This window comes from Rhipicephalus sanguineus, chromosome 11 (genome assembly GCF_013339695.2).
Source record: "Rhipicephalus sanguineus isolate Rsan-2018 chromosome 11, BIME_Rsan_1.4, whole genome shotgun sequence".
Taxonomy (NCBI): Eukaryota; Metazoa; Arthropoda; class Arachnida; order Ixodida; family Ixodidae; genus Rhipicephalus; species Rhipicephalus sanguineus.
This window is the reverse complement of record NC_051186.1, coordinates 3,481,674-3,504,905: the sequence shown is the minus strand read 5'-3', so window position 1 is coordinate 3,504,905 and position 23,232 is coordinate 3,481,674. Positions and strand designations below refer to the sequence as shown.

Here is a 23,232-nt window from a genome sequence, read left to right as displayed (position 1 = left end):
TTATTCTGGACATCATTATCGATATGTTTCTCGAATCTTCACGTCAAATTCCCTTCAGAAAGCACCCTTTCCCATATATATGGGAAAGGTGTTCTTTAAAATAGCAACTAGAAACTTTAGCGGACATTTTGCTCAAGTAGATCCCCCATCCCCACCTGTCTTGCTCCAACCACTTTCACCATCCCGGCCTATCGGGGACTAACTTTCGTGACAGCGGCCAGTTAGCTGAGCTAAGCTTGACAGTCCTGGAAAGACCAAGGAGGATTTCAAGGAAGGGACATTTTTCGTTTCCTCCGTGGTCATAGGCGTGCGCATGGTTCCCCTTCAGGGGGGTGAAGGTTCGTCGCGGCGCCCCTGCTCCTACCCCCCCCCCCCCCCCTCTGCGCACGCCTATGTCCGTGGTTACACTTTGGTCAAAACTAGTATATATCGGCTTTTGCCGTTTCCCCGCTGTATTTGGCCGAAACCCAACAATAGTCCAGGATAGTGGGCTGAAAGGCCAAGTACCGGCCAAGCCAAAGCTAATCCAAATCCACCTCTTTGATTCGCATGCCGTCCTCCCCGCTGTGTGGCATGTGCCTCTTGCTGCAGCCTGCTGTAATGCCTGCACACTGTGGCGGCATTGAACTGTTCCCTAATGGAACGTACGCGTAATGAGTCAATGCTTCCTTAAGCAGCATTCGAGACAGATCGCGCAGTCACGACGTAAACAACAATGGCTTGGCTCTTCGGAAGCGGCGAGCAAGACTTGTCGCGTGACAAGCTAACCGAGCCGATCAGCGACATCTCCGAAAAATGGAAACTGCTGCCTGCTTTCCTCAAGATGAACGGCTTGGTGCGGCATCACATCGACTCCTTCAACCACTTCATCAACGTCGAGATCAAGAACATAATGCGCGCCAACGATCGCGTCACGAGTGACGCGGACCCCAACTTTTACCTCAAGTATCTGGACATCCGCGTGGGTGAGCCCAACATCGAGGAAGACTTCACGGTGGGACGCCGCACGACGCCTCATGAGTGTCGACTGAGAGACATGACTTACTCTGCGCCGATCGTGGTCGACATCGAGTACACTCGCGGCCAAGAGCGGGTGCAGCGATCGGACTTCCCCATCGGCCGCATGCCCATCATGCTGCGCAGCGCCAACTGCGTGTTGGCGAACAAGACACACTTCGAGATGTCCCAGCTGAACGAGTGCCCGTACGATCCCGGAGGCTACTTCGTAGGTGAACGGCGTCGAGCGTGTCATACTGATGCAGGAGCAACTCTCCAAAAACCGCATGATCGTCGAGGAGGACCGCAAGAGTGGAATTATGTGCCAGGTGAGTGCTTCAGGCAGTTGGATCAAATGAGCAAAGCACTTTAGCTCATTGGCAAAGCGCCTTACGTTGTCCTGACGTAACTATAGACGTTAGACTGCCCAGGCGGCGCTGCGAAAAACACCGCCACCAGCGCTCTCATCGCAGCCCTAGCGCTAACTGGGTAGTGCAAAGAGAGCAGTCTGCAAGCGAATGTGCATAGGCCACAATAGAACCCCCTCATTCGTTGGTGTCGAGGCAGGGTTTCCTGAAAATCAAGGATCTGGAAAGCTTCTTCCGCCAATCCACGCTTTAGAAAAGTAGGAAGCCCATCAAAGCGGACTGCGGGCACAATGCAATAGAAGTTTCAGGTATTTCGTCTCGCTGCCACTTGCAAGTACAAGCGAGCATCGCACGACACCGACTTCGAGGCAAGCCCTCCAATGTTCGTTCTGTACCGCCTAAATGCCTTCAATTTGGGTATATACATAATGTCAAAGCGATGACGTACATACACGATCAACTTAGTTAGCTGTGTATCGTATGATCAGTGATACAAGGCTCGCTTTATCAGGCACGAATGGCTACGACGATATTCGTCTTTTCAGTTGCATTCTTTCTTCATCTCTCGCTTCCTGTGTGTTGGACTGTTTTATCACGCATCCTCGAATGTTCTGTTGGCGGTTGTTTTCCATTTACATGCACTGGAAATCGGGATATGGTCGTGTCCAGTTTCGTGGGGTACAACCGAAGACAACACAGACCTGAAGGTGGTCATAACCAACATTTTGCAATTTTACTTGTATGACGCACGTGTTAGCTTTTGCTAGCTAAAACTGCAACATTGAGCCTTCAAAACGTGTGTGCGCTATTCTGTGCGGTGACGACCAATTCAAATTATGGGATGTCGCAGTGTGTGTGATGACATCCCAACACGCGCATACGTGTTGCCAGTCTGCCTCTAGCTGCTTGCTCCGTATTACACGGTGTGCACTATGGTTAGAGGCTCTGCTGAGCTTCATAGTCAAGGTTACCACGTTCTCCGTCAGGGCTACGTAAAACAATAATAGCAGAGCCATATTATCACACTTTCTCAGGCGACTGGCTGTGCAGAACGTCAAAAATTTGCTTACCCAACACGTTCATGACAGCCCGTATCCAGCACTCTCGCCATTCTTCTTCGTACGACAGCTATGGAAATGGGTAAAGCTGAACATTGTTTTCCAGTCTTTTATGTCCGTGGCAATTCACAATGCAACAGTAGCATCGATCGCTGCGTTTCTTCTTCGGGGCGCGGAGCTGTCGCGTCTGCTTTTTGTTTTCGCCGTCGTTTTGGCAAGTGACCCAGCAAGCACTTCATGGCCATTCGGTGGCGCGTCCGACTAGCGGAGAGGAATTCATACCTCTCCTTCTGAGTGTTGAATGCACAAACACGCAATATTTAGCCCAATCATTGTTGCGCACTCGCTAGTTGCACTTGGTTCCACAGCAAACTTTGCACTACCCGACACTGCTCCGACATGTGGTGCTACACGTCTTGCAAAACTCCAGAGACCGACGTCTACAGATGCAGTAAAAGATGTAAGTGCTACCGTTGCTAAGGTTTTCCAGCATGTTAACAAATAAATGCTGTCCACTAGACAACCCCCGTGGTCTAAGTTTGTGTCGAGACGCTCTGCTGGTAAGGGCAGTGCCCACGAACGCACCGTCAGCTCAGCACTCCGCAAGTAACCCCCCGTATACCTGAGAGTTACATTCCAAAAGCCCCCCTTTATTTCCGACCTCTCCTTATATAACCATGAGGGCACGACTATACTCGGCGACAACTTATCTTGACATTGGAGCGAAGGCTACGGAGGCGGGGCTTCTGCACATTCGTGTTTCGCTGCAGCTTGCGGCTGATTTCGGTTTTGCTCGCTCGCATCGTTAATTCGTTTAGAAAATTATATACGGAAAATGTGAATGGGAGAAACATTCGGATTGTTCAGGTACATTTTAGTGTCGTGTTAGGAGTATATTTTTCTTGGAGAACGTTTGCGGCCACACACTGACCCACTACGTCATGGACGCCATGTTTACTTTGGAAAACGGGCGTGCTGAAAAGGTGATACTGTCTAAGAAATGGAAAGAAAAGGAAGGCATTCCTGCAATGTGAACAATAACTGTTTTTTACCTACGACTTCCCGCAAGTTTGTGAGTCTCATAATAAATAAAGCAGCATTTATTTTAGTAAGGCGAATGAGAAAATTACAGTAAACATAAGTACTATTTCTTGGTGCGGTAGCAGGCATGCCCTTCGGTTCTGTAGCTTCGACAGTGCTGTCAAGAAAAGTTGTCGCCGAGTATAGTCAGTTATATAATATCCATACGCCCTGTACATTCCACTTTCCAGAGCACGAATGTGTTAGATTTGTGAGCACCCCCAGACTTTATGAGCACTAACGTGCAGATGTCATCAAAAAAGGCAGAACGACAGTCTGCACGGAGTTTTCAGATGTGTTCCGTAATGTGAGCGTTGAACACCAGGATACACAGGAACTTTCACACTTTGGTTGTGCTCGGTGTCTGTTGCAGACTGGTCGGTTAGAGCATCTTGGTTGTGGTCACTGTAGGCTGAAGTATCCGACACCAGGCCAGGAGGTTCATTAGTACATTCATGAATATTTCCAGTCTGTTGCATGAGCGAAGGTGTCTTTGACAGACTTCTCAAAGAGGCAGGCTCTGAAATACATGAAGCAGACCCCCCGTCTGCTTCATGTATTCCAGAGCCTGCCTCTAGGGACAGACACTTGGGACGAGATGTCGGCGATTCCTTACGAGGACACCATTGGGTGTCTGAACCACGTAAGAGCGGGGTCTTTGTGCAGGACTCGGAGATGTAGCCCAAGCTTTGGTGTCTTGCACCCACACGTCCTTCTTTCACAGCATGGAGGTTCTTCGAACTGTGCCAGGCGTAATTTCTTGCCTTAATATCTTGTTGTTGTCTTCTGCCCCTGTCTTCGAAGTAATGTCCACGACGAAGCCTGGCTTGAACTTTGTTCACAGAACTGGAACTCGGGTCCTCAGGAAGCGTCCCATCAGCAGCTCGGTTTTACCATAACCGGAGATGCCTGAGGGTGTTACGCTGGGACCAACGCCGATGACGCCGAAACCAACCATAGCCTCGTAGCTAAGGAGAGGGGTATCAATACCAGGCACGACGTACAGTTTCTGTTCAATTGAGCAAGTACCCTGAGTCAAAGTTTCACAGACCGTACCGATGAGGTTGAGTCCGTTGTGTCCCGGCCTGAGAAATTGCTCGCCTCCTGGCGGGTCAAGCGATGCTGGGCATCCCTGGAACATTATAGGGGCTACAGAGACATCAGCACCTAAGACCACTTTGAATGGAAAGGGGTGTCCATTGTCTTCAACGCTGACGAATCGACCAAGTTCGCGAGAGGCATTTACTGCAAGCAGCTGAATATGACTGAGATGCTTTTTCCTGGAACAGCAAATGACAGCGAAGTGTCCTCTCTTGTTGCATCAGTTGCATCTAGCCATCTTTGCCAGACAGTCTTGGTGAGAGTGAGCCAAGTAGTCCCAGCATTCGCACGAAGCGTTCGATGAGACGTGATGCTGGTTGACCTCTGGACGAGAGCAGCGTTAAGGCGCATCTGATCTGCGGACACTGGCTTGCTTCTTGGCTAGAGTGTCTATGCGTTAAACATAGACACTCTTGCCAAGAAGCAAGTCCGCTTGAGATATCTCCCTGTGAACATTTTCAACGAGACTCACTCGTTTCCAAGATAGTTCGTATGTCGCTTCACAGATGGCAGCACTTGCTTGGCAATTTCCTTTATTTTAACTGCCATTTCACATTTTTTTGTGACTTGTGCTTATAAAATCTTGTCCAGTGAAGGTGATGCATGCGTCTCTTGTACATCGTCATGGAAAAGAAGCCTTTCATCATTGTAAAGCTCTTGAGGCGCTAATTATTCAGATAACGAAGTTTACTTTGATGATTTGACGTTTTCTTTTTTGCCAGATTCTCGGTGATGACTATATTTCGCAAATCGCAAAAGACACTAATAGGCCATGGGACAATAAACTTCATTATGCTAATTTGACTTAATATATGCTCCAATTTTTTCTTTTTTTTTTGTCAGTCAAAACATACATTTCATTGCTGAGCAACGTCACACAGGCGACCGAGCCAAATGATAATCCAATTTACATTAAGATTTAAAAATTCGTGTTCCATAATGCATGGAGTTATACTATTCAAATTGAAGACAATGTTCTTGATGCTGCTGATAATGACAATGATGATGAACCATGGCTGAGCCCTTTGTAATGACTGCGCAGCTTTGGCATGACACCTCTGCAATACCGTGCGTCTGTCACGCAGCATTCACAGATGATGTAGCTGCACACTTGACTCCTCAAGAGATAGAAGGCCACTGTTGATGCTGCTGCTGCTGCTGCTACTGGTAAGGATGTATTGTGACGCAGCCCTTTACAATTGGGCAGCTTGAGAGTCTGTGCTGTGGTTGGAAACCTTCACAGCCAGCATCCATTGCACAGTTCACATGGCGTGACAAGAACTTTTACCAAGCGACTGTAAGGCACTATCTTCTCCTACTTATGTGGCTGGACACTTGGTTGATGCTGCGGCTGCTGCTGATGACGATTAATTATGGCTGAGTTAGTCGCAATGGGAATGTACTTTTAAACCCCACCCACTCATTAAGGAATTCACATGGAGTGGTGCCTTTTGCAATACCACATGTCCTTCACACAACATTTTCATGACTGCGCAAATCCTCGCCTGACAGGACGCCTCTGTCATGTATTTTTCTATAATACCTTCCATATTTCACAGCGCAAGACGACAACAGAGTAAGGAACACAAGACACACGGAGCGCTGACTGACAACTGATATTTTATTGAAACCAGCCAGTCTTTTATACCACTGGTGGCGAGGAGAAACGGGCAAGGTACATGCGCGGAAGGGTCATTAGTGCCGGGAGAAAACAGACATGCGTCAAACTTCACAGTCAAGATATTTGATTTCTTTTTGGGACAATGCTACTGAGGGTGCGCTTATACACTTATCTTGCAACTTCGCTATCACATGTGCTTCCTGTATTTCTCTTGTTAGAGCATCACGATGCTTGCCTATTACTTTGCTGTCTCTGTACATCGGTTCACATGGTTCGCCGTCATTCTCGTCAGATCGACAATCTCTGCAGTGTTTGGCGACGTGACCACAAGTGGCCACGCGTGCGACATTGTCATGGTGCTCTTTTAGTCTTTGGTTTATGCATCGTCCGGTTTGTCCCACATACTCTTTCCCACACGAAAACGGCAGGGAATAAATTACACCTTTCTTGCACTCGACAAACTGCTTGACATGCCTGACAGTACATCCACGTGATTCTTCATTCCTACGGTTAACCTTTTTGCACATGCCAGCCAATTTTTTGGGAGCCGAGAAGACGACTTCCACTCCCGCGCGTTTTCCAATTCTCTTGAGGTTGTGTGATACCTGATGGAGGTAGGGCATGGCAACAACTTTTTTCTTTTTTCTCTCAGTTGGAATGGCTCGCTGCCATCTCGAGTTCTAAGGCTATGCTTCAGTTTCTGTGCAACAGCGACCATAAGCTCGGAAGGGTAGCCAGCCTTCGTGAGGCGACTGACTTGTTCCTTAAGGCTTTGTTGCATGGTGTGTTCACAACACTTCTTTAAAACATTATTAAAAACAGAATGAATAATGGCTCTCTTAACAAGTTTCGAATGGGCTGAAGCGTAAGGAAGGATGGGTTTTTGAGCTCGGGGCTCGTAAGACCAGCAAACATGAGAGGGTGCGAAGTGAAGTGAAAGGTCTAAAAATCTAATGGTGTCATGAACTGGTGTTTCATGCGTTAGAACCAATGGTTGAAGTTGCTCAAGAAATATATAAGCGCACCCTCAGTAGCATTGTCCCAAAAAGAAATCAAATATCTTGACTGTGAAGTTTGACGCATGTCTGTTTTCTCCCGGCACTAATGACCCTTCCGCGCATGTACCTTGCCCGTTTCTCCTCGCCACCAGTGGTATAAAAGACTGGCTGGTTTCAATAAAATATCAGTTGTCAGTCAGCGCTCCGTGTGTCTTGTGTTCCTTACTGTGTTGTCGTCTTGCGCTGTGAAATATGGAAGCTAGAAACCGACTCGCCCAACATATAACCTTGTATAATACCTTGAAGCACTGGCATGGCTCCGTCAAAAAATAGGTGACTCCTATGGCAAATGCCCGGGTTTTTTTTACCGGCAGGAGCACTAATTTTTTTTCTTTTTCTTCCCATCATGCCGGATAGCTGTGGCGGACACCAGTGGCAGTGGATGACATCATCAACAAAATTGGCTATTTTAATGAACCCACAGTAGCTAGCACTGTAAACTTTATTTTATTGTCAGCTTATGACATAGTTGTGCAAGTCGAATTTGCACTATTTTTTTCTTTACTGGCAGGGAAGCAGCAATCAAGTGTTCACACGTGGGGAATAAGGAAATACTTGTAGCTGCAAACAGAGAGATTTCGGGACTGCATTAGGACACACACTTTCATGTGCTTATCAACAAGATTGCACTGAATGGGCAGGAGCATCATCATTGTGAATTGAAGGCGGTGCACCACATCTTTGCCCTTGAAAAAGTACAAGGGGAGTGAGAAAAATGGACGGTTGGTAACTTATTACTGCCAGGTAGGTAAACTTGGCAACATCTTAAGAGCGTGAGAAAACACTTGCACTGGCACACCAGAATTTTACACAAGAACACTCAAATTGTCACCAAGATAGATTATTAACCAGCCCAGCTACTAACTAGACAGCGGTTGTAAAGTCCATCAGGCAGCTGCATTGGAAAAGAGAGAAACATGAAACAAAGGGGAAGGTACAGTAGGTGAAAGGATTGAAGTTTAAAATTGCCACACATTAAAGATTTCCCTGGCACCGAGCTCATTCACCGTGACAGCAGTATCTTCTGAAGAACTTGTACGTTTAATGCATGCACTCTATTCCTCATTTGCAGCAGCAGTGTAGGTGTATTATCACATCTGATTTACACGCACACACACGACAATTTTTCAAGGATGTTTGCCGAAGGAGGACGACAGAGACAGAGCGTGCAAGTGGCAGTTGAACAATATTGCCGTATGCTAGCGGCAGCTCCAGGTACTACGCACCACATGCCAAAGAAATCTGCTGCGGCCGTGACATGAGTTTTCGACGTCTGCTTCATCAACAGTGCATGCAACACCGAGCTGGTGGCAGCTTTTATTGGTGGCAAGCAGCTCTTGCTAAAAGCATTCGCTTCTTGCATATATGTCAAGCGTCACTAGCTGAGCTGCAAGGGGAAAAATAAAATAAAGCTTTTCATACAAGTCTCTTCACCGCATGTTGTAGGAGCCCAGCATGGCTGGAATTTGCCCATCTGCAGCATTTGCAACATGGTGTCCTTGGTGATTGTTAGACAGGGGTCATTGCTGCATAATCCAAGAATCAAAACTCGGGCAGTATTGCGTTTTTGCGTGCCACGCTTTTGAGAATTAGGCACTTCTAGCAGGAGCGAGTGTTTGCTGTAAGTACAAAAAATTTCCCGATATCTTGGGCCTGAGAGAAAGCTCCTCGTCGCCTTATCTGTACATGACACACTATACAAGAGCGTAGCCGACAGCCACTGCAGATTCCTTTAGCACATGTTACGTTATATCCGCTGCTACTATAAGTGCACAGGGCTCCAGTTTGGCTACCATTTGTGTACTTAATTTACTTGTTGGAACACATGCACTTAAAAAGTGTAGTTTAATGGAAGTTTGTAACAAGTGCAAAGAATACTGAAAAACTTTTCTTATTTATTGTTTTTGTTTTAATGGCTAGCTTGTGAAAGGTGAGCTGCTGTCTTTGTACGGGGGCGAAGGACCCCCTCAAGCCATTCAAATGGCTTTTCCCTTCACCTCCGATCACACGTATTGTGAAGTATCAATAAAATCAAAATCAAATCAGGTAAGCTTACTGGCACACCTCGTTCCTCCTTGTATGGAAGATATAAATAAACCATCACATCACGAAATATTTTGTTCTTTTTTTTTTGTTTAGGTCAGTGTGCCTGCTTATAATGATTATTGGTCTTTCAACAGTGGTATTTGCGCATCTTACGAAGCTTGCATCTTAGAGTTATGTTTTCTTTTTACCGTCGCAGGTCACCAGTTCCACGCACGAGCGCAAAAGTCGCACCGTGGTCGGAGTCAAGCATGGTCGCTACTTCCTGAAGCACAACTGCTACACGGAGGACATTCCTATCATCATCGTGTTCAAGGCCATGGGTTTGGAGTGCGACCAGATTATCGTGCAGATGATTGGCAACTCTGACGTCGTCCAGTCAGCCATAGCTTCATCACTGGAGGAGTGCCATCGCGCCGAGGTGTTCACACAGACACAAGCACTGCGGTACCTTGGCAGCAAGCTCAAACACCGGCGCATGTTCTTCGCTGGAGGGGGCGGTGGAGGTGGCGGTCAGCGCAAGTCTGTCGTCGATGACGCTAGGGACATTCTCGCTACCACAGTGCTGGCTCACGTTCCAGTGGAAGACTTCAACTTCCGCATCAAGTGCTTCTATCTGGCCATCATGGTGCGGAGGGTGATCGACGCGCAGTCCAACAAGGAACTGCTTGATGACCGCGACTATTATGGCAACAAGAGGCTTGAGCTTGCCGGCTCGCTTCTGTCGCTTCTTTTTGAAGACCTGTTCAAGCGCTTCAATGCAGAGCTCAAGATGGTTGCCGACAAGCACATCCCGAAAGTGCGTGCGACGCAGTTTGACGTCATCACATACATCCGGCAGGACTTGATCACGCATGGACTGTGCATGTCTATTTCAACAGGAAACTGGACTGTCAAACGGTTCAAGATGGAACGTATTGGCGTCACACAGGTATGAGCAGTGATTCAGATTACACGATAGTGCTAACATGATGAATAAACCCTTATTTAGTGGGCTTTCTTTTTTAAACATACAACATACAGTAGACTCTCAGTAAACGGAACCTGAAGGGACCAGGAAAATGTGTTCCGTTTAACAGGAGTTCCGTTTACTGAGAGATGAACAGGGGTGCAGAATCCAAGTATGAAACCAATCGTGTTAGATGCAGTTGTTCCATTTAAGCAGCAGTTCCGTTTAAGAGATTTCCGTTTACTGAGAGTCTACTGTATAGCGGGATAATGACTTTTTGTAAATGCTGATTCATAGTGTCACATTCTACAAGTATTGATGTGCTTGTCTATATCACCATAGTTAAAGTGAACATTACCCAGTAACGCTACATTGGTGTTGTCTTCTTCAATGTACCTGACGTCAACTTGATTTTCGCGAAATACCATGCTCCTACATTTGTGGAATGCATTTTCTAACGTACATGCCAGTGACGTTTTTCCATGTGCTACTATATGCAGGTGCTTACGAGGCTCTCCTACATCTCGGCACTTGGCATGATGACGAGGGTCAACAGCCAGTTCGAGAAGACCCGAAAGGTGTCCGGTCCCCGGTCGCTCCAGCCGTCACAGTTTGGCATGCTCTGCCCCAGTGACACCCCCGAAGGCGAGGCCTGTGGTCTGGTCAAGAACCTTGCGCTCATGACCCACATCACCACCGACATAGATGAGGCGTTCATAGTGCGGCTGCTGCGAAACCTTGGCGTGGAAGACCTGCAGCTCCTCAACGGTGAAGAGCTCTCTGATCCATCAGTGTACCTAGTGTTTCTCAACGGCAACATACTGGGCGTCATCCAAAACCACGTGCGTCTTCTCAAGACACTCCGCCTGCTTCGTAGATCAGGGTACCTGTCGGAGTTCGTCTCCCTTCACACTAGCCACTTGCAGCGCTGTGTGTACGTCTCGGCTGATGGTGGCCGCATGTGCCGGCCGTACATCATCGTTGAGAAGGGGCGCCCCAAGCTAACCAACGCCCACATCGAGGACCTCACCAGGGGTTTCCTCTTCTTCAACGACCTCATTCGCAGAGGTATCGTTGAGTTCCTCGATGTAAACGAGGAGAATGACAGCCACATTGCGCTCCGTGAGGAGGACATCACTTCAAAGACGACGCACCTCGAGATCGAGGCCTTACAGTCTGCTTGGAGTTTGTGCAGGCATCATTCCCGTATCCGCACCACAACCAGTCGCCGCGAAACACATACCAGTGCGCCATGGGCAAGCAGGCGATGGGTACCATTGGCCTCAACCAACGCAACAGGATAGACTCCCTGATGTACCTCCTGGTCTACCCACATCGGCCAATGGTCAAGACCAAAACCATTGAGCTCATCAACTTTGAAGAGCTGCCTGCTGGCCAGAATGCAATTGTGGCTGTGGTGAGCTACAGTGGTTACGATATCGAAGATGCCATCGTTATGAATCGATCGTCCATCGACCGTGGCTTTGGCCGATGCCAGGTTTACAGGAACCAGAAGTGTGTCATCAAGAAGTATGCCAACCAGACCAGCGACAAAATTATGGGACCGCTCATAGACAGTACCAACATGATGCCAGTGTGGAAGCACGAGGCCCTCGATGCAGATGGAATTGCACGCCCGGGTTCCCGAGTTGAGAATCGGCAGGTCCTCATTAACAAGTGGGTTCCTGCAGCCACCGCCACTGTGCCACAGCCTGGCCAGCCAACACAAGCGGAGCACAAAGAGGTTCGCAATTCTTGGGTGTATTTGTGCGAAGAAATTTTTTAAGTAAATGGCTGTCTTTTATCTCTTTTTCCTGGTTTTGTAATTTGCAGTGAGTGACCTAAAAGACCAAGAGTGCTGATATAAAACTCATGGTCTCACACAATCTTGTGCTTCAACTGAGGACATGAGAGTCCCTAAACATTAACTAGTAGCTCTTTGAAACGTGCATGCTGTTGCACGTGAGCTTTGCAAGATCTAGAGGTTTGCACGCTATAATGCAGTGCTTGGACAGGGCAGCTCTCAGTATCTCCTGCCACCCTCTCTCCTTCTGTACGCTATGGAAAACAGCCTAAGGGAGGATGATCGAAGTTGGCTGCAGGAACATTGTTGCTACTGGATACCACTTGTATAGAATGTGTATGAAGCATATTGACTCATGTAGTATAAGACCAGTGCTAAGAAGTTTATTAGCAGGGGATGCAGCCACCTGTACCACTGCTCTAGATTAGCTTGGTAATGGCTCTGTTCTCTGTAGAATCAAGAAGTTAAACAAAGCTAACACCGATGTGCTCACTGCAGCAAATATGTACACAGCCAAGCTTATCAATTATTTAATGAACAGTAGCTTTCTGAATGTAGTATCCTGCTATTTCTTCACGTGAACATATATTGTCAATGGTGTCTACAGAAGTCTTTTATGCTGATTGCCCAAAGATATAGCAAAACAGTATGAAAAATGTATGATTATCAGGCTTCAACATCATATCTCAGAATTTGTTGCAACTTCACCGCATTCCTCCACTGCGTACATATTCTTCTTTGAAAACAAAGTAGAAATAACTAGCAAATTCATGATTTTTTGCAGCACTACACACTCCTAGGTTCTGTATACTTCGACTATGACGAAAACATTTCCGTGACACTTTCCTTCTGAGAAATCTGTGCGGGTTTCGCTTGTAGCTTTATTCTACAGTCAGGGGTGTGGTGCTCCTTTTCATGTACCTTGCTCCACTGTGTGGGTTTCTGTAAAGCTGTCCAGGCAGGATATCGGCAACTATGTAGACTCTATCCTTTTCCACACATTTATCTCGGGGGTGGAAGGGTGGTGCCATTTGCATGACGTTACGCCATGACATTCGTGTTAAATCGCAGCTGCGGCAATGACTTCCCTATTTGTTTCTTTAGTCTGAGGAAAACTCTACTTCTACTAGTTTGATCATTGTTTTTATTAAGTATGAGGAATAGGCAATCATTGGGACGATTTTTTGTGGCACTACACTCAAACCTCATTATAACAAAGTTGCATCTGCCACGAAAATAAATTCGTTTTATCCGAAAATTCGTTATAAACGTTTATTTATAACACTGTAGCTATGACAAGACTATTCTTCATTTACTTCGTTATAACCGATAATTCGTTATATCCGTGTTCGTTACAACGAGGTTTGAGTGTACATGCAAAGCAACACTAATGTAGGCAAAGCAAAAAAAGTTGGAGCAGTTACACTCTGCGAAGGTGGGTGACCAGCAGGGCTGACTGGTGCACTCCCATATTTGCTCTCGTCGGCATTCTTCATAAGCGTGCTGCTCCTAGGGCTTCATAATGCGCTGTCAACCCATGCTTGCCACACACGCCAGCGCCAATGCAGTGCCTAGACTCGACTGACTTGGCGAAACACGTACGAAGGTCATTCCGCTCCACTGAAGCTTTCTGCAGCTTATGTGGTCTTGCACTGCCTCGGCGATCGACGCACCTTTGACCTATCGGCCATGTCAATTGATGGTGTCCTCCTGCGATGTCAGAAGGACATCACAAAGTTTGGTGATCTGCGATGTCATCATGATGACATCATCAATCGATCAGCAGAGGTCATGTGAGTTCTTTTTTTGTACGTGGACGGACGCCGCAAAATCAGGGAGGTGTGCAGTACAGCTCTGCTGTAAAAATTTGTGAGAAGTCATTGTTTATTTGCGTCGACACAGGTTCCCGTTACATACAAAGGCCTGGAACCCGTGTACGTGGAAAAGGTGCTCATCACATCTAACACGGAGGAGTCGTTCCTGATGAAGCTGCTGCTGCGGCAGACGCGCCGCCCAGAGATCGGCGACAAGTTCAGCAGCCGACATGGCCAGAAGGGCGTAGTCGGCCTCATTGCACAGCAGGAGGACTTGCCTTTCAATGACCAAGGCATCTGTCCCGACCTCATCATGAACCCACACGGATTCCCCTCCCGCATGACGGTCGGCAAGCTCATCGAACTGCTGGCGGGCAAGGCGGGTGTCCTCAATGGGAAGTTCCACTACGGCACCGCCTTTGGAGGATCGAAGGTTGGCACTAGTTTGGCTTGCTGAGCGTTTGTAGCATTATGTACGTTAGCTTTAGGTACTGCTGAAATGAACGCCCTACAGTGAAAGCTCATTACAGTGATATGGCGTCAGTTACTTTGCAGCCTGCATGAAATTTGGCATTCATTATAAACTGATATAGACTTATATATCAGGAAAAAGCAAGCCAAGGTCACTGATGCCCAATCAGAAAGGAATGTAAGTGGGATTCCTCTTATGGGACATCAAATGTTCTGTAGATTTCTACCACCTGCGGGAGTCTTGCCGTGTCAGTGCATGATAGAAGTCCTGGCAGCAATACTAATGAATTGCATACATATGCTATGCACCGCCGCAAAGGCACAACTGTGCAATCAGTACTACCAGGCCCGTAGCCAGGGGGTCCTGGCCCCCCCTCCGATATTTTGGTTAAGTAGGTGTTTTTACCAAAAATAAAAAATGAAAATAGGTGTTTTTCTCAAATAGACAAGGTTTCACAAATAGACAAAAGAGAACCACACAGGACAGGCGCTAAACTTTAACTGATTTTTTATTCACAGAAGTCACATGCTTGAAAACTAACATACAAAGCAACCACGGCAATCACCTAGCCTAATGGCACAAGAAACTGCAACACGTACTGCTAACTGATTAGAGGAGAAGAACACGCACTAACAGGGTGATGTGTCTTTTTTTGTTGTTGTTGATTCATCCACTTACTAGGTGAAAGACGTGGGTGAGGAGCTGATCCAGCGTGGCTTCAACTACCTGGGCAAGGACTGCCTCACCTCTGGCATAACGGGGGAGCCCCTGTCCGCGTACATCTACATGGGCCCCATCTACTACCAGAAGCTGAAGCACATGGTCATGGACAAGGTGCACGCCCGAGCACGAGGTCCTCGGGCCGTGCTCACCCGGCAGCCCACCGAGGGTCGGTCACGCGAAGGCGGACTGCGACTGGGCGAGATGGAGCGCGACTGCCTCATTGGACACGGTGCCAGCATGCTGCTACTAGAGCGGCTCATGCTTTCCAGCGATGCCTGTGAGGTAGGCAACGCTGGCCTCATCAATTTTTTGGTCATTGAGCTTTGAATGTCAGTGTCTACAGATAACCCGTTACAGTAAAACCTTGTTAAAATTACCTGCCAAGAATGCTATGTCACTGTGCACTGAACGGTATCACATTCGAAACCCACAATAACGAAATTGTGCAGCCGCGAAATTTTCGTGACAACATAATATTTTTTTGTCCTCAGCTAACTCCCATATGATTCAATGCATCTCACATCTCTCGTCAATGAAATGTTGCTAAACTGGAACCCTGCAGCAGCGAAAACTGACGGGAATGTTTTCTCTCACGTTATGGTCTCGCACATGGTCGGCAGTCTCCAAGATGCGCTTATACGTACCGTAGAATCTCGGTGATACGAATGTCAAGGAGGTGTGAAAATATTTGTACCACCAGAAATTTCGTATCACCAGAAAACTAGCAAAGTTTGTTTTTAAACCACAATACATGTACAAAACATTCATTTCTGCAGAAAGAACTCGCATACCGTAAAAACCGGAATATAGGTCGGACTGGAATATAGGTCGAACCCCCCACTTCTAACTACTGAAAATCGAAAAAAAGAAGTACATGGAATAGCTAAAGTATCGGAAGGCGTGCGCCTTTACTGTGTAACAAACGCAATTTCAAATGGTGCACAATGAAACATGTCAGAAAGCCAAAAGATGGGCTCAAGCATTAACTTTGCAAAACGTCACAACTGTCTTCACAGCAATCACGACGCGAGCGCGGCTCCCGGTTAAACTGTGCAACCTTCGTTTCCACCTCTAGATACGCTATGGTCTGGCAACGAAACAGATTTCTTCTGATCGCTGCGTGTCGTGATGTGATCCTTCAGCGTCCGCCAGTAACGAATGCTTCTGTGGTGCACTCGATCTGCCCGCTGATCATAGCCATACGTGCCGTGCCGCTGTAACCAGAGCTGCCGGCATAGCAGGAAGCAACAAAGAAACTGTATCCGGCGAGATTGGAAGAGCGAGAACACCCGTGCAAGGATAAACTTTCAGTTATTGTTTGTGAGTCACGGCTCCCGCTCAAGTTCACGTGCGCTAGCATCCCAACACACCTTGCACACACTTCAGACCAGACTTCTTCTTGCCTTCGCAAACTCGATCACTGTTTTCTTGAACGCTACAGTGAACTGTCGTCGACCACCGGTCGTGAACAAAAATGAAAGCACCTCGGAGCCCAAACAGAGTCACAAGACAACAACAACAAAACCGCAAAATAAGATCGCCCACGGCACAAGGCTGGTGGTAAACAAAGCGATGCCGGTGATGGCGATGGCGATGGAGGCGGTTGACTTCAGTTGCCCATAGTGGCCAGACTTGCAAAGTTTTTCTGCCAATGAGCGGTATATAAGACGGGGGTCGACTTTTTAGGGCTGTTTCTTGAAAAAAAATTCAACCTATACATATTCCGGTTTTTACGGTACCTATGTCTTTCTGGGACACACGTGAATGGACTGCTAAGGGGGACGGCAGTGCAGTGGGCTGCTGCGAACAAGCGCATCTAAGCTTCGCTAGTGCCAAAGTTCGCTCCACCATAGTCATAAGCAAACAACAGGAACACCGAAAGGCTTTGTGCCTTTTAACAACATTACTGCCTTTAATCTACTGCTGTGTTAGCCATCCACCTTTGGAGCTGTGTAGTAGTTGCTATCAGTGATCACGTCAATAGCGACCGCAGGATTTCATATGCACTGGTTGTGGCAAACGTTAGTTCCATTTTGAATCTGTGTGCACTGGCCACACGCATGCCTTCAGAACTGCGTCATTGCTGTTGAGAAATGCACCGGAACAGAGCATCAGGGAACGTGCGGGGCTATCGTGAAGACGAGAAAGTTGACAAGAACATGCGCTTGTGCAGCATGCATAGTTTTCGCCTCCATGATTAAATAAAAAATACGTGGGTCGTCTCCATTTAACTTCTGCAGAACCAGTTATATGCCACCGTTGCTATGATCCCATCTACCATGGTTCGGTCTGCAGCAGTTGCAGCAAGCAGCATCGCTTTGGCTTGGTGAGCGTGGAGTGCATGTGTACTTTCAGTTTCGTCATCACCATTCATGATCACATCGATAGCAACGACGGTTTCGTGCAGAGCGGTTGCGGCAAACGGTTGGTTCGTTTTCAGTCCGTGTGCGCTGGCTGCGCACATGCCTTCAAAACTGCGTCGTTGCTATCTGTGATTGTGTCTGCTGCAGTTTCATCCGCAGTGGTTATGTCAAACAGCATTGCTTTTACTTGGTGAGCGTTGGATGCACATGTACTTTAGAATTTTCGTCGTCACCATACATCAAAGCAACCACGGGTTGATCTACAGCGGTCGCAGCAGACAACGAGCACAGTTCTGACTGTGTATGCACTGCCCACGCATGTAGTACTTCCGGAGCTTTCGGAGCATGCTGCTGTCGGCTGTTGCTCAACGATTTTGGTGCCCAAGTTCTTATCACCCGTCGCACGCGGATACATGTTCGGAACATCCGAATTTCGGCCCATTCGATACGATGAAATTCGGTATGGGAATTTTGCGAATTTGTATCAGCCGGGTACATATCACCGAAATTGTACTGTATTTGCTTCACACCTAAATTGCGTAAAGTGGCAACACATTACGTTTGCGTGAGCACCGCCATCTTTGTTTACAAAATCGGCACGTTGCCTGAAGCAGCCGTGCGCGCCGGAAGTAGTCCTCCACCATGTTGCTTGTTTAGGCTGCTTTTTTTATGCAAGGCTCCATTGCCATCCACTGCTCGTGGCACGGTGACTCGCTGTTTGAGTGCTGGCGCAGAAATTCACTTTTGCTACAAATCACCAAAAAAAAAAGACAGCTTTTAGACTTATGCCGCTCTCTTGGTTCTGAAAATTATGTTCAAAACTACTGGGGGCAAACTTAAAAAAAAAAGACATACCATCAGCAAGAATTGAAACTTGAGCCGCATAATGTATGCCTAAGGCATAACTGAAGGCACAGTGTGTACTGTCAGCAGTCACATTTTATTCTGTTTTCTATCAATTGCGTTTTAGTGGAAAGTGATGAAATGAAAATGAAAGTCGGGAAAAGTGAAGCTATTGTACAAGGATGAACATCAGGCTAACAAATTGGATCTGCTTGCTCGTCTCTGCGGGATGACTGGCTCACTGCAAACACAGTGCCCGTTCACGCATGCCTCGGGCACTTGCCTCGGCGTTCACATTTCATTTGCCGATAGTATGTGCTGGAATACTTCGTTCAAACTCACTTTCCTGCGTGCAGGTGGACGTATGCCGAACAGTGCGGCCTGCTGGGCTACTCACACTGGTGCCACTACTGCCGCTCGTCGAGTGCCATCGCTACTCTGCGTATTCCGTACGCGTGCAAGCTGCTCTTCCAGGAACTGCTGTCCATGAACATCATCCCGCGGCTGGAGCTCACAAGTCACTGCAGTAGCCGCAGCTTCGCATCCACCAAGCATTGACGACGGTGAGTGGCCGTACTTTCATTTGGGGCGACACACAGAACCCGAAGGATTTGCTAAGTGCAACAAAATGTGCGCTCGACTTGCACTCTTATGTATTTCCGGTTAGTGTAGCTCACTTCCGAGCTCTAGGCTTTTTGTACTGCTGTGCCAGTAAACAGGCTCCATCTTTTTAATATCTTTTTTTACATCTCCCAAACAAGCAGGCCAATTCGTGCAGAAAGCTGCTGTGAGCACATTTTGTGCATATATATCACTGCTCGGCGCAGACGCTGCATTTCGGAAAAAAAATTCCTGCGCCCCTCTCCAGCACCTCTCAAGTCCTCCTCGTCCACAAAGCGACGTAAAGTGGCGCATGGGCAACTTTACGCGGCACCGACTTCGTCGATTGGTTCTCTGCGCTATGAAATGGCGCCTTGGCCCTGCAGTGATGTGGTTTTGGCCGCGCAGTTACCACACTTCCTCATCACAAGCGGCGCTAGGGTGACCCTAGAGCCGCTCTGACACGAACGGCACATGGAGGAAGCCTTGCTTTGTCGTTGGCTGCGCACCGATGGCGTAATCGCTGATGTCGTGTTGCGTTGCTGAAGTGCACGTAGGCACAACAACGGGCTGTGCCTACCCCTCTTCTTAGCAGAGTAGGGTGGGAAGGTCGAGCTAGAAACCGAAGCCAGCTGAAGTGGGTTCTTCCATACCCTGTAACTTCCTTGTTACAGCACTTATTCGCAAAATTCTTGCAGCAGCATGGTCACATCATGCAATTACGCAGTTATCTCTTCATAGTGATTATGATTTGTGGCTCTATGGGCCCCAACATAGAGCACTGCTGATGTATATAGCAGAAACTGGCCTCTATTTGTATATTCAAGTATGTATGCCATTGGTCAAATTCTTGAAATAAAAAAAAATCTCATCACAAATTTTAGACCATGGGGTTGTTTACTGGCCCTTTCACACAACATGCTCCTCGTGCAGAATTTGGTAAGGGGTTACGGTGTGCTCAATAGAATAAAACTTCAGAGCTTTTGATAAATTGTGAAACATGCTTATTACTTACACTTCATAATGGCAGCCTATAAGATAGCGTGTTGGTTTCTGTGTAGCACTGGAAAATTTATTCAAGAACCGCAAAAAAAAAGCCTTCAACGGAAGCAGCTTTTGCATCTCAAAAAATGAACAAAAAATCTGACTTTCTGAAAATTTTATCTTCAGTTTCTGCAACTCTTCTTTCTCCAGTTTCAAGATACCTTCCGTGAATACAATGTACAAGCGCTCCGAAAATTTAATGGTCAGCTAAGGTAGACAAAATTATTGCGGAAATCATGAAAAACGTGTGTTCTTGATACCACGATATTTCCCCGACGGGGCAACCATGTGCCGTTTATAGTCTTTATTTTCCTGCAGTTTTAGTTGGGGGTGCGCGTTATATGCAGGGGCACGTTATACACGAGAAAATACGGTATCGATGCAAGCAGCGCCTCAACATCTTCATACGCAGCTGTGCTTTTACTCGTCGCATGCTGGAAGCCTCTAGTCCGGCTTGGCCCTTATGTCGGCCTTGTTCTTCATTATCGTATTCAACGCACTCCTTGAGATGCTGTACGCAACGGCGATGTCAGACTTCTGTTCCTGTTCGATAATGTTGATCATCGCCAGCTTTGCGGAGAATAGCGTTCTTCCGTTTTCACCGCAGCCATTGCGTTAACAAAGGGAGCGGAGAATCGCAGAGAAGCGAACGGCGACCCCAACGACCGCGCACGATGGGCAGACGGGAGCGAAGAGAAAGCTTGTGACGGCAAGCGGTAGTTTCTACTCGCTCTGCGCAGCGCCCTGCTAACGACACCAGCTTGCTCTCCTGAATGCATGCGGGAAAGCTGACTTCCTGGGGCGTTTTCACACTGTCTGATGGTCGATATATGACGTGTTCCGGCTATATTTGTTCGATGTAGCCTATGCATTGACATTAAAGCATTGTCATGTTTGAAAGTATTTCGATATAAAGGATAATTTGATTTATCCGAGTTTGATATAGTCGGGTTTGACTGTAGTAAAGGTGTGGCAATGAGTGTTCCCATGAGTTGCTTAAGTACCCTACGGTTAGTTCGTTGCAACACCAAATGACTCTTTATCATTTCTGACTCTTGCAGGAGCCTGTCACGCAGCTGTTTGTTCATGGTTCAATCAAGTTTTCATGACTAGCCATCTCTGTGCGACGGCCGAACGGAGCACCATCACTGGGCATTCACTGCCAGATGGGTTCCACCCGTGCTGCCCAGCGCCTGCTTCCAGCACAACGTAACTTCTTTGCGGCCTTCGTCTCGAGATACTTGCTCTTCAGATATCATCGGAAGTTGCGAAAAGTTGTGATCTGAGCTGGTGAGACTTTTATTTGTGTTGGATCACTGCATCGTGGTGTTGCACCTACGAGAGCCATCGTGCAACTCGTCGGGACAGGAGTGGCGTGTGCGAGCCTGGTTTGGAGGTTCTCGCATAGGTAGCTTATCGTAAACTCTTTAACTATCCTATCGTAAACCGATGCTCATTATTTTATGTGTGATAGGTGAGGTGGTGTCTCTTGTTTAGATATGACAAACGGACAATAAAATGTGCCCGCTGTGATTTACATTTACCAACGTATGGATTTTTTTGCTTGGACTGTTCATGAGTTCACTTGTGTGCTCCCACTAATGCCAATGGACAAGCTGTTCAGGCATGGCACTCCGTGACATTCGGAGGGAAGTTGTTGACATTAGCGTGGATGGTAGCAGAGTACCTTAATAGCTTTTACTGGTCACAAAACTCGGGCCTCAGTTTCACATGCTAGATTAAGTGGCAGCCACAGAGGCGCTGCAGTGTTCGAAGGTGATGCATACTGAGCGGCCAATGCTAAACCTGTGTGAATATCTCGATGCATTGACTATTTGAAGGAATGTTACAGCATTCAAATTTGCTTCGATGTGAATTTAAGATTTCCGAAATTTTGAGGTATATTCGAAATGAACGCATATACATATTTCAGTGACGGTAACCTGCCTGAAAAGGTGGTTTCACTGCACCATGGGGCCACTATACCGTGAAACCATGTATTCAGGGCAAATCCGTACTGCCACGAAGCCACATTTCAGGGGCGCTGCATGTCACCCATGCCCTGATTTATTATATTAAAGGTTAAAAGCGTGCTATATGGGATTATGTTGGCTAAGTATTGCAAATTTTAAAACGTACCATATTTTACTGCTTATAACTTGCGCCATACTACTACTATTCGAATCAAGCAACCATGCTGCATAATTCGCTTTGAAGGCCACTTTCAGCTGCATTGTGTAATAGGGTATATAAATTCCAATGTAAGATTTCTGGCCAAAACAAACAGCAAGAAGAGTAAAATAGGTAAACGAAAATGAAAATAAATAAAACTTTAAAAATTAACGGCACTCTTTCAAGTTCTGGTGCACTTTGGCCAGCACTGGCTCTTGCACCACTTAAGACCATACATCATCATTACAAAACATGAAAAATTTTAAAAACATGAAGGAAACCTCAAGAATAAGAGAAGCAAGAATAAGTTGGAGGATCCTTTAGCTCTGCCTTTAAGACAGGAACGCAGGTTCTTTATCACCGACAACGATGCCCGATTTTCTGTGACTTCGGCTCCTTAAGCAAAGAACGATGGAGGGTTGCGCCATTTCGCTCTAACGTGTCAGTGCAGTTTCTACTGCTTGTGGAGGTCGTTGGGAGCTATGACGACATCAGCGCAAGGGCATCTAGGTGCTCGAGCACGCACTCACTCACTAGAGTCGGATACAACTTTAAAGTCTCCAGCGTTGCCTCCTCGAAGGCACGATGGTTCGTCTGCACCATTGGGCATGCACTCCAGACTGACGTCATGAGCCGTACAGCCGGTGACCCCGTCTTCACAGAACACTGCCAAGTGCATGAACGTGACTATTTCTTTAGTCGCGGAGGCAGTCTAAGGCTGTTGCGCTTTGATCATTTGGGCGGGCCCTCTCTGGACTTAAGTTGTATCCAACTGTAGGCCCCTTTTCATTCACCTTGAATAACCGAAGAGCTGTGGCTGTTCGGTAAGTGTCCTCATCTCACACCTGGAAGGCCTGGGTTCGATTCTCATCCTTCTCCAACTTTTTCTCAATTTTGTTCGCTGCCCAACTACGTTACGTAGGAGAATAGACTGTTGGATGACTTGGTAATTCATGATGAATGAAAATAGCCTGAAAAAAATGTAGGACAAGACGCTTGTCCTATGCGCTTGTCCTGTAGCCTTCTTTGCCTCGTCCTACATTTTCATTCATTACGTTACCTAGTTTGCAGAAGCTACAGGGCTTGTGTATTTCAGACGACTTGCCATTTTCTCCGTCCAGAT

At 47.1% G+C, this 23,232-nt stretch overlaps 1 protein-coding gene across 1 annotated transcript; it reads left to right on the top strand.

Annotated features, from left to right (window-relative positions):
• Nucleotides 1-547: 547 nt before the first annotated feature.
• Nucleotides 548-21,485, top strand: LOC119373276 (DNA-directed RNA polymerase III subunit RPC2-like). The gene is given in 11 exon segments (XM_049410989.1): nt 548-1,228; nt 1,230-1,325; nt 9,525-10,256; nt 10,775-11,440; nt 11,442-11,477; nt 11,479-12,018; nt 13,981-14,325; nt 15,046-15,369; nt 18,650-18,664; nt 18,666-18,856; nt 20,999-21,485. Coding segments are annotated over 10 exon segments (3,453 nt in total). The 5' UTR covers nt 548-715; the 3' UTR covers nt 18,852-18,856; nt 20,999-21,485.
• The last annotated feature ends 1,747 nt before the right edge of the window (nt 21,486-23,232 follow it).